Raw genomic sequence first — 9,892 nt, 5'->3', positions numbered from 1 at the left:
AATATTTCTATTTCTCATCAAACTTCTCCATTATAATGTAATAATATGATTTTCAATTATAATATAGGATACATATGATATATATATTATATAATATAATATGTAATAATTTTGTTTTTTTTATATTAAGAATTAACTTTTTGTAATAAATTTAGAATATATATGTTTTTAATGTTTTTAATGTTTTATAAATACATGTTTTCATATTTAAATTTGAATAACATTTTAACTTCTTATATTTTTCTTATATTTTCTAATAATTTTAATTATTTTTAATAGCGTAAAATATATTAGAAAAATAAAATTGTCAGACATAGAAATTAGATTTTATGTGTATAAAATTATATATGAGTTTCCAATCTATAACTTTATATAAATTTATGTTATATATGTAACTTTGATAGTGTTATGTTTAAGTAATTTTTAAAGGTGTATTTTTCAACGAGAAAGTTCATTATAATCTTAAAGTGAACAATTAATAAACTGAAATTTTTATGTTTAAATTATTATAAATTTGCAATATATAAAAAAAAATAGTTTTATACAGTGATTGTGTTACAAATAACTTAAATTTATTTTATGAAAAACGAATTTTGATATGTACGTATTTTACAGAAATTTATATTACGTATATAATTTATATACGTAATTATTTATATTATATTTAAAAGTGTATAAATACTTTTAAATAAATAATAAATAAAAGTGTATAAATAAGTATATAAAGTTTTAATGTTAGTTTTAAATAATAAAAAATTATTTCTATTTTATATTTTGTTCAGTCTTCATATTTTTTTTTAATATAGAAATAAATATGTATTATACAATATTATTTTATTTATTAAAGAAAAAATTTATTTTTATTTTTAGAAACATGTCCAGCACATCACAAAAACATAAAAACTTTGTGGCTGAACCAATGGGTGATAAACCTGTTACAGATCTTGCTGGAGTTGGAGAAGTTTTAGGACGTAGATTAGAAGCAGCTGGTTTTGATAAAGTATAATACATTTTTATCTAATTATATAATATAATTTAATATAATTTATACTTTGCTAATATTTTTTTTTATTTATTATTGCCATTCATTATTTATTGTGAAATAAATGTAAAATTTATAAAAATTTTTGAAAATAAATTATTGAAAATATATAAAGATAATAAAACTTAATATTATTTATTTTAATCAATATTGAACAACTAATATTTTTTATATAAATAAAGTAATAAATTATAAAATGCATTCATATTTATATCTAAACATAGAAATTAATATATTAATATTTATTATTTATAGGCATATGTTGTTCTTGGACAATACTTGGTTTTAAAAAAGAATAGAGAATTATTTCAAGAATGGATGAAGGATGCATGTTCTGCCAATGCAAAACAATCTAGTGATTGTTATCAGTGCCTCTCTGATTGGTGTGAAGAATTTTTGTAAAATAATTAAAATTTAATGTTAATATTATACAAAAATGAAACTTTTAATATAGTAAAGAATCTACTGTAATATTTTAATATAAAATGTGAAAACTATTTCACTTTTGTGAATTTAAGATAATATTTTAGATAATTTCTAATATAATGAAAGCAAATATCTTAAAAGGTATTTTAAAAAAAGTTCAATATAAAAAAAATATAACATGATATATCAGTTTATAATTTTATTTAACATTAGGTTATATTAACTGGCTATATTTTATTTCATGCATCAGTCTTGCATTAATAATAATTTTTCATTATATTATATTTATTTTCTAATATTCATATATTTTCTGAAATTACTTTCTATATTTTTATGTATAAAACTAAATGTCAAATTCTGAATTTTTTATTTATAATACTAATGAAATTTTTATAATCTTGTATAAAATTATAAGAAGTAAATAAGGAATTTAATTTTAAAATATATTTTTGGATGTATATCTAATATCTATAACATTTAATCTCTATTTTAATATATCACAAATATATAATATATTAAATATTAAATTTAATAATATGTTACATCTAATAAGATGAATCTATTATTGTATCTTAATTGAAAGTAAATGTTTATTGTATTTTTTGTAATGTTTTGTAATTTTTATATGCTGCTAATAAATGATTAATGTTAAATTATTATTGGTTCTATAATGACAAATTAATAAATATTTATATTTTTAAAAATATGTATATATGTTTGATTGGGATGATCATGATTATAAGGTTAGATAATACAAAATATACTGCGAGAAACGCTACATTATTTTTATTAAATAATTTTAAATTATCATGTCAGGTATTTTATTACAATGTATAAATCATTTTAAAAATCATTTAAAATTTAAAATATTCATTGAAAACCAAAAAATGACAAACTTTTTTATTCAACAATGTAACAAAACATTTAACATAATAATAAGGTTAGTTTTTCAAATTTATTATATTTTTATTAATGTAATTTATGAATAGTTATATTAATAGGAATATGGTATTTATGTCACAAATTGAAGAAAATGATAAAAAAAATTTGATAAGTCAAAAATTTAAAAGTATATATAAACAAGTGGAAGTAAACAATTGTATACCAAAAAAAGAAATGATAAGTATTATAGATCTTATAGATTCATCGAGTAAGTCATTATATAATATTATAATATGATATATATTAAATAAACAATATTATAATTGATATATAAAAGAATATTTTTATTGTTTATTATAGATGTCATAGATACAGATAAATTACTTTTATTACTTTACTGGTGTAATAATGTAACTTGTTTACCAGTAGATAGAATAAAACTTGCAGAATCTTTATGGATAATTTTAACTGTATGCAGTATGTTTTTAATATATTATTTATAATTTTATAAAATATGTAATATTATTATATGAAATATATAAGAAATATGTAATATAAGATAAAAACAAAATTTAATATATTTTTTATATTTATTTTGGATTCAAAGATTTCAAGATATCAGTACTCCATTATAATATACTTTTAAAATTATATATAGAAAATGAACATAATTTCTCAATTATAAACTTATTAAAGGACATGACACATAAAAAAATTTATCCAAATGAAAATACATATGAAATATATATTAAATATTACTGTATGAAAGGAAATATTAATAAAGCATTAATGCTTCTACATGATATGAGAAAATTAAAGTTTTCTATATCAAAATCTATTTTTGATTTATTAATGTTAGGATATTCTCAATCTGGGTAAATATATACATCTAATTAATTAAGTAAATATTATTTTTATATATATTAATATAATATTTATCTTTTAAATAAACATTTAAATTTACATATTTATTATAATTATAATTAATATTAATATTAATATTTTTCAGAGATATAAAAAATGTAAATAATATTCTAAATATAATGAAACAATATAAATTAAATGCAACTAATGAAACATATGCTATTATTATGTATACTTATGCTAAATTAAATAATATTGTTAAAATCAAAGAAATAATTAAAGATTGTAATTTAAATAACATATATTTTAATAATATAAATATTTTGAAAATAATTTATATATTAGCAGAAAATAATTACATTGAAGATATTAATGTTGTAAGAATTTGATGAATTATATAGTAAATTGTTATTAATGTTATATCACAAAGATTTAATAATTTAATCATTTTTATTAGATCTATAAATATCTAAAAAAAAAAAAGATCATTTCAAATAATGAAATAGAAATCATATTAAAAATAATAAATATTAATTATATAAATATAGCTATAAAGGCACTTTCAAACATAGGTTTAAATAATGAACATCCTCAATTTGAAAGTATTCTGAGATTAATTTTAAAACATATAATTAATACTAAAATGGTAAAAAGAATATGCACATATATATATTTTTTATATTTTATTTTTAATTAAATATATTTATTATTATAGGTAATTGAAGATATTATTTTGTTTTGTAATTTTACGGGAAATAAAGAGATATTCAAAAAATATTTTTTAATATCATTATATTATTCATTAAAGAAAGATGACAATTTGTCTATTCTTTTGCTCAAAATATGTAAAAAATATTATTTATTACGCCCACATTACTTTTGGCCACTTTTAGTTAGGCAAGCAAATAAATATAATGTACAAGGTATGCATTTTATATTTAAATATATGAAATATTTTATTATTATATATTATACATTTATATAATATGAATAAAAATATATTTTTTCTTTAATATGTTTTAAAATATGTTTTAGGTATTTTAAATCTTCTTGAGATAATGATTAATGATTTTAATATATTGCCTTGTATTGATACAATTACTGATTATGTTTTACCATTTACATATGGAAAAGTGATTGATATAAGAAAACTATTAATGAAATATAAAATAAATGAAACTATAATTAATAATTCTTATGTATTATTTTTATTGAAAAAGAGAAAAATAGCAGAAGCTGCTAGATATAGTGAGTGAAAAATTTAATAAATATGTATAACTCAACAATATATATATTTAACGATATATATCACTTTTTATTATAGTGCAATATTTTAAAGGTGAATATTTTTATAAAATAATTGCTCCTGATCTTAGATTTTCTGCAATTTTTAAAAATGATGTATTAAATTTTTTATATATTAGTTGTAATGTAATGGAAAATATAAATCCAAATTCAACACTTATATTAAGCAACAAATCATCTTACACAATATTTGTATCTATGGACAAACAATTACATGAATTTATGATTGATTTTCCATCTCAAAAATTATGGATGATGAAGGTATGAAATTAAAATTCAATATAGAATTTTTGTATATATATATATATATAATAATTTTTTTTTTTTAAGTTATTTGTAATAAATTAAATTAAAGTAATATGTATTTGTATATATTGTTATGAGTATGATAGAGAAAGATGAAAATTTTAAAATATTAGAATATATAATTACAGAAATAATTAATATCAATTATTTTAAATAATAATTTAAATAATTTTAAAAATAAATAATTAAAATTTTATTATTCTTTCAGATAATAAAGCATTTAATAAATTATGATATTAATTTAAAACTTGAAACAGTGAATACAATATGTGAATATTTGGGTGAGTATGCAAGAAATGATATAATATCTATACTTCAAAATTTAATAAAATAAAGTGTCAAATATTTTACAATATTTGTATTTAATAAATAATAAAAAGTTTAGATTAATCAAAATAATAATCAAAATAATCTAATTTTTATAATTAAAAAAGTATATATAAATAAAAAATATATATACACATAGGATGTGTTATGGGAACAATTAAGATGAAGATTTTTGAGATATTGATTTCAAGATTGATCAGTGTTTTTTGTTAATAAATTGTTGACAAATAAAACCGATATTTTTATATTTGAGACAACCTGTGTATATATATATGGTAGTAAAAAATCAATTAAGTAATAACTAAATGAAAGAAATATTTTATTAAATTAATTGTTTATTACATTTTTATTTTTTTAAATATTTATTTTTTTTGAATTTCTTGTTAAATAAAGGTATAAAAAATAATATCAATCCACTAATAATAATCATACCATCTATAATATAAAATTCAGGATCATAAGATTGAAGTCCATCATATAACCATCCTAAAAAATAAAAAAAATTAATTATAAAAAATTATATGATATTAAAAACTATAATTATTGTATACACTCCTGCAATGAATGGTCCTAAAAGTGAAGCAAAACTTTGAAATAACAAAAGCTGACCAAATGTATTAGTGGGTTGATTTAAATCACTAATAAATCTACTAAAATCACTGACATAAAACTAACATAAACTTCAGATGTAAATCCAAATGTAAAAGAATGTAGTGTGAATAATGTGAAAAAAGCACAAAATGTACTGAATTTTATAAGTTCTATTTTATTAGATAAACTTTTAAAAAATTTATGAATATGAATTTCACTTTTTCATTATGCTTTTGTTAAATTAGATAATTGTGTTAATTTAGATAATATAATATAATATAAATAATTGTTATTGTATTAAAAGAATTTTATATTTATTTTTTTTGAATAAAAAGAAATTTAATTAATATTTTTTATTAATATCAAATACATAAATATAAAAAAATTACTTACTATTCTTTATAGATGTTCTCTGAATTATTTTATATTATATATTATTCAAAACCAAAACAAATTGACTCAAAGATTTTATATATATATCGTTTTATTTTCTTTTCGAAAACTTACACTGTATAACTTATTTCCTTTCTCATTATGTAAATTACTTGAATATTTTTGAGAATTTTTTTTCAAATTCTGTGAAAATTCCTAAAAATTAAAATTAAATACTAGATTTTAGATAATATTATATCGTTAATTTAAATATATTAAAAAAATAATAGCTAATATATAATTTTCAAATACAGTCAATTTCAATATAATATGTTCAATAAAAAATACTTGTATTTATTTCTGTATATAGTTCGATTTTACACAATTCATTATAGAATAATAATAATGATACATAATAATTAAATATTATAATAAAATATTACAATATAACAAAAATTTATATTATTATTAAATTTTTTATAATAATACATATAAGAATTTTATATCTTTGAAGAATTTTTCTTTTTTTGTTTATTTATTTTAAGAAGTCTAAAGAGTGCTCAAAGAACAATACGATTTAAAATAATTTTAGCACAAATCAAAAATGTTCCTCGCCATCCATATATTGAAACAAGAAAGCGAGAATTAATATATATCTAAACTAAAATTGCATACAGTAATTTCTGTTGCAAGAGATCGATATTTTTCAAAATGTTTTTCAACATGTTTTTCAAACATGTTACACTAACAATAGTAGGTAAATAAATGCAATCAAAACCTAAACTTGTAATATTAATTGTAATATTAATATTGTTTTTAGATTTATATAACAAAGAACATATATATCATATTTTATTAAAATATATTTGGAATATATAGAGTGGATTTTCGTCGATACGTTCTGTATTGTAAAAATTTACAAATTATAGCGCGAATCCATTATAATTAAAATTGAAAATCGCATATAATCTAACATTGAAATTATGAATTTATTATTTTATAGCAGTTTTGTTTAATAATTTGAAAAATATTAAATATATATTGATAAAAAGATATGAATCAATGAAAACAATATTCACGTTATCCGAGTCTAAACAAGCAATATTTTCTTTATTATTGATATTTTGATATATTGATATTTTTCTTATTCTGTCTATTTGCCTCAATTGAGAAGTTAACAATCGCATATGCCATGAGCTACAATTGAATGTTACTTCTTACGATATCGAGTATCAAAGTTTTAAATTAATATCAATATAGTAGAAAAAAATGAAAAAAAAAAAGATATTGAGACAGATCTTGAGAAATTATTTTTAACAATACAAAAATTATTGTTATGTTATATAAAGATAATATTAAATATAATAAATTTTTAACAAATAATTATATTTTTTAAAATAAGCACGTTTTTTTCTTTGTTACAAATTTCAAGAATTTTCTTTCATTATAATGATGAATAAGATATTAATCAAAGTTCACAAAATTTTAATATTAATTATAATATTAATTTATTTATATTCGGATACATTTGTCGGTATAATTTTTAAAAAAATATAGCTTTACATGGTATTTTTCGATTTATTAATATTATTAATTTTTTAATATCTATTCATAACTAAGCAATTATTAATATAATAAGAATATAGTAATAATATTAACATATAAAATTGATTGAATTAAAATTAAATAAGTAAATAAACATTTATTTGAATATAAATATTTATTTTATAAATATTAATTTTCAAAATTATTTTTACTTTTTTTTACTTTTTTTATATAAAGTGAAGTTTTCTATTAACTTTTTATTAATATAAAATCAACTAATTGTTCTATCAATATTTTCAAGATCTCCTCTTGAATGATCATTCATTTGTGGACGTAATTCATAAGTACAAATAGTAACACCATGTTGATGTGCAGGTGACCATTCTCCTTTTAATCCAATATAATAAATTTTTATTTTATCTGTTCTTTCAGTACCAATAAAGTATAAACTTAAATGATATACTGATGAAAATTTAACTATCCTAAATTAAAAATTATATTATATTTATATAATTACACTTTACATTTTATATAATATTTAAACATAATCAAATATACTTAAGAGAATATTCATGTATCCCATTTGTATCTACACATAATTCAAACTCTTGTTCTGGTTCTGTGCTGATATCATCAAATGTCATATGTGGTCTATTTTTATACCTATATCAATAAAATTTTTTTTTAATATTTATAGAACATAGATATTTTATATTTTTATAGATTAAATTCTATTTTTATACATAAAAACTTAAGAACACTTACAGTTTTACTTTATTTGGATGAAAATCATCTTCTCCTCCTATAATAATAAGGCCTTTTAATTTTATATTTCCAGTAAAACTGAAAAAGAAATAATAATATTTCTACTAATGTACTTCTATTAAAAAATATGTCAAAATAAAAAACATACGGAATATTAAACAGAAGTTCATTATCCATATCACTTTCGACATACTGAAAAAGATTATAGAAATAATATATATGTATTATATATGTATTATATAAATATAATTATAATATAATGAAAAATAATATAAATAAATGAAATATAATAATATAATTTACAAAATTTTTATATTAAAAATCTTTTTATGATAATTACTTTATTTCTATCTAATCTATTTTCCCATGATTTAAATACAGTAGCCCCACTACCTTCCTCACATTCATTTAAACATTCTATGTTTTCTATATCAATTTTCTGATACAAATTATATTGTACACCCAATTCTCCATCATTATGTATACCTCCACAACTACATTGATGAGCCATTTTTAAAAAACCTGAATAAAAATTTAGATAATAAATCAATACATAGATAATAAATTTACATTAATATTGCAGTAATAATTACAGTAATGATATATAATAATAATTGTAGATTTATTATTTTAAAATGTTTTCTTTATACTAAAAATAATAATGTATAAATACATTTATATATTACTAATATATAAAAGTAATATATAAAAGTATAAATAAATTATACATTAATATTATTTTATCTAATTAATATTCAATTAAAATTATAATTAAAATGAACAAAATGTTAAAAATATATAAATTAAAATTATTACTATTTTAATTTTAAATAGATAGAAGAAAGATATATATGAATGAATTAATTGTTTCGATGTTCAACGTGACGAAACGTTTAAGGTACTAAAAACGATAGTCGGAATTATGTACATATTTTAATAATTAAATTTAATAATTAAATATATATGCACATATTAATATTATTAAAAATATAGAAATATTAATTTATTATATATAGATAATATAAATAATTACGATATTAAAATTATTAATAATTTGTTAAAAATTTTTTTCATTTTAATTTCAATTTATATTATAATATAAATAAGAAAATTATTATAGTTTTGTATTAATTTAAGATAAATATTACCATAAAAATTTTAAATGTAAAAGATTATATTCTTTATTTATTAATATTTATTTTATATTTAATATAATCAAACTTTTGTAAATATTTGTTTAAGATTGAAAAAAGATCTTGTTTCCATTAATTAAAAACACTATATAAATTTATTTCTAGTTAATAATATATTTTAATTAAATTTTATTTCGATATGATAAATTTTAAATCTTTTTTAAATTTGTTTTTAATAATTTTTTTTTAATAATTAAAATAAAATCTAAAATGTTATAATTCATTGGTTCGAAAATTATATATATATATAATATTTTACATTTTTCATATAATA

General features: G+C 16.6%; 3 protein-coding genes and 1 pseudogene across 7 annotated transcripts; 2 read left to right on the top strand and 2 right to left on the bottom strand.

Annotated features, from left to right (window-relative positions):
* Positions 1-364: 364 nt before the first annotated feature.
* On the top strand, positions 365-2,124 carry LOC107998929 (barrier-to-autointegration factor B). Its single transcript, XM_017058484.3, has 3 exons — positions 365-600; positions 871-1,000; positions 1,298-2,124. Exons 2-3 carry the CDS (start codon positions 875-877, stop codon positions 1,442-1,444), a joined length of 273 nt encoding a protein of 90 aa, XP_016913973.1. The 5' UTR covers positions 365-600; positions 871-874; the 3' UTR covers positions 1,445-2,124.
* Positions 2,125-2,585: 461 nt separating this feature from the next.
* LOC107998907 (leucine-rich PPR motif-containing protein, mitochondrial-like) lies at positions 2,586-6,090 on the top strand. Of its 3 annotated transcripts, XM_062083034.1 has the most exons (10): positions 2,589-2,618; positions 2,711-2,820; positions 2,958-3,225; positions 3,360-3,591; positions 3,672-3,860; positions 3,930-4,137; positions 4,250-4,462; positions 4,539-4,780; positions 5,034-5,106; positions 5,292-6,090. In XM_062083034.1, exons 2-10 carry the CDS (start codon positions 2,805-2,807, stop codon positions 5,363-5,365), a joined length of 1,515 nt encoding a protein of 504 aa, XP_061939018.1. In that variant the 5' UTR covers positions 2,589-2,618; positions 2,711-2,804; the 3' UTR covers positions 5,366-6,090. The 3 variants fall into 3 exon arrangements, with proteins under 3 accessions (XP_061939019.1, XP_061939018.1, XP_061939020.1); XM_062083035.1 differs by having other exon boundaries at positions 2,586-2,618; positions 2,711-3,225; XM_062083036.1 differs by lacking the exons at positions 2,589-2,618; positions 2,711-2,820 and having other exon boundaries at positions 3,139-3,251.
* LOC133667053 (uncharacterized) lies at positions 5,480-7,055 on the bottom strand (annotated as a pseudogene).
* Positions 7,056-7,598: 543 nt separating this feature from the next.
* LOC107998909 (PITH domain-containing protein GA19395) lies at positions 7,599-9,822 on the bottom strand. 3 transcript variants are annotated; one of them, XM_062083037.1, is made up of 6 exons: positions 9,574-9,822; positions 8,766-8,947; positions 8,574-8,617; positions 8,426-8,503; positions 8,219-8,323; positions 7,599-8,142 (listed from the first exon to the last, which is right to left on the bottom strand). In XM_062083037.1, the coding sequence occupies exons 2-6, from the start codon at positions 8,934-8,936 to the stop codon at positions 7,932-7,934; spliced, it is 609 nt and encodes a 202-aa protein (XP_061939021.1). In that variant the 5' UTR covers positions 8,937-8,947; positions 9,574-9,822; the 3' UTR covers positions 7,599-7,931. The 3 variants fall into 3 exon arrangements, with proteins under 3 accessions (XP_061939021.1, XP_016913928.1, XP_016913929.1); XM_017058439.3 differs by lacking the exon at positions 9,574-9,822 and adding an exon at positions 9,242-9,378; XM_017058440.3 differs by lacking the exon at positions 9,574-9,822 and adding an exon at positions 9,019-9,080.
* Positions 9,823-9,892: the final 70 nt, after the last annotated feature.

The sequence above is a fragment of the Apis cerana genome, linkage group LG12 (genome assembly GCF_029169275.1).
Source record: "Apis cerana isolate GH-2021 linkage group LG12, AcerK_1.0, whole genome shotgun sequence".
Taxonomy (NCBI): domain Eukaryota; kingdom Metazoa; phylum Arthropoda; class Insecta; order Hymenoptera; family Apidae; genus Apis; species Apis cerana.
Note: the sequence above shows the minus strand (reverse complement) of the source record. Positions and strands in the feature narration are given on the sequence as shown.

Excerpts from the sequence above, each read along its gene's own strand:
- LOC107998929 (XM_017058484.3), top strand. The coding sequence starts at position 875 with ATGTCCAGCACATCACAAAAACATAAAAACTTTGTGGCTGAACCAATG. Across the intron at positions 1,001-1,297 it reads AAGCAGCTGGTTTTGATAAA|GCATATGTTGTTCTTGGACA; the intron begins GTATAATACATT and ends TATTATTTATAG.
- LOC107998909 (XM_062083037.1), bottom strand. The coding sequence starts at position 8,936 with ATGGCTCATCAATGTAGTTGTGGAGGTATACATAATGATGGAGAATTG. Across the intron at positions 8,504-8,573 it reads GAACTTCTGTTTAATATTCC|TTTTACTGGAAATATAAAAT; the intron begins GTATGTTTTTTA and ends TTTCTTTTTCAG. Across the intron at positions 8,143-8,218 it reads ATACATGAATATTCTCTTAA|GATAGTTAAATTTTCATCAG; the intron begins GTATATTTGATT and ends TTTTTAATTTAG.
- LOC107998907 (XM_062083034.1), top strand. Across the intron at positions 3,226-3,359 it reads TTAGGATATTCTCAATCTGG|AGATATAAAAAATGTAAATA; the intron begins GTAAATATATAC and ends AATATTTTTCAG. Across the intron at positions 5,107-5,291 it reads TACAATATGTGAATATTTGG|GATGTGTTATGGGAACAATT; the intron begins GTGAGTATGCAA and ends ATATACACATAG.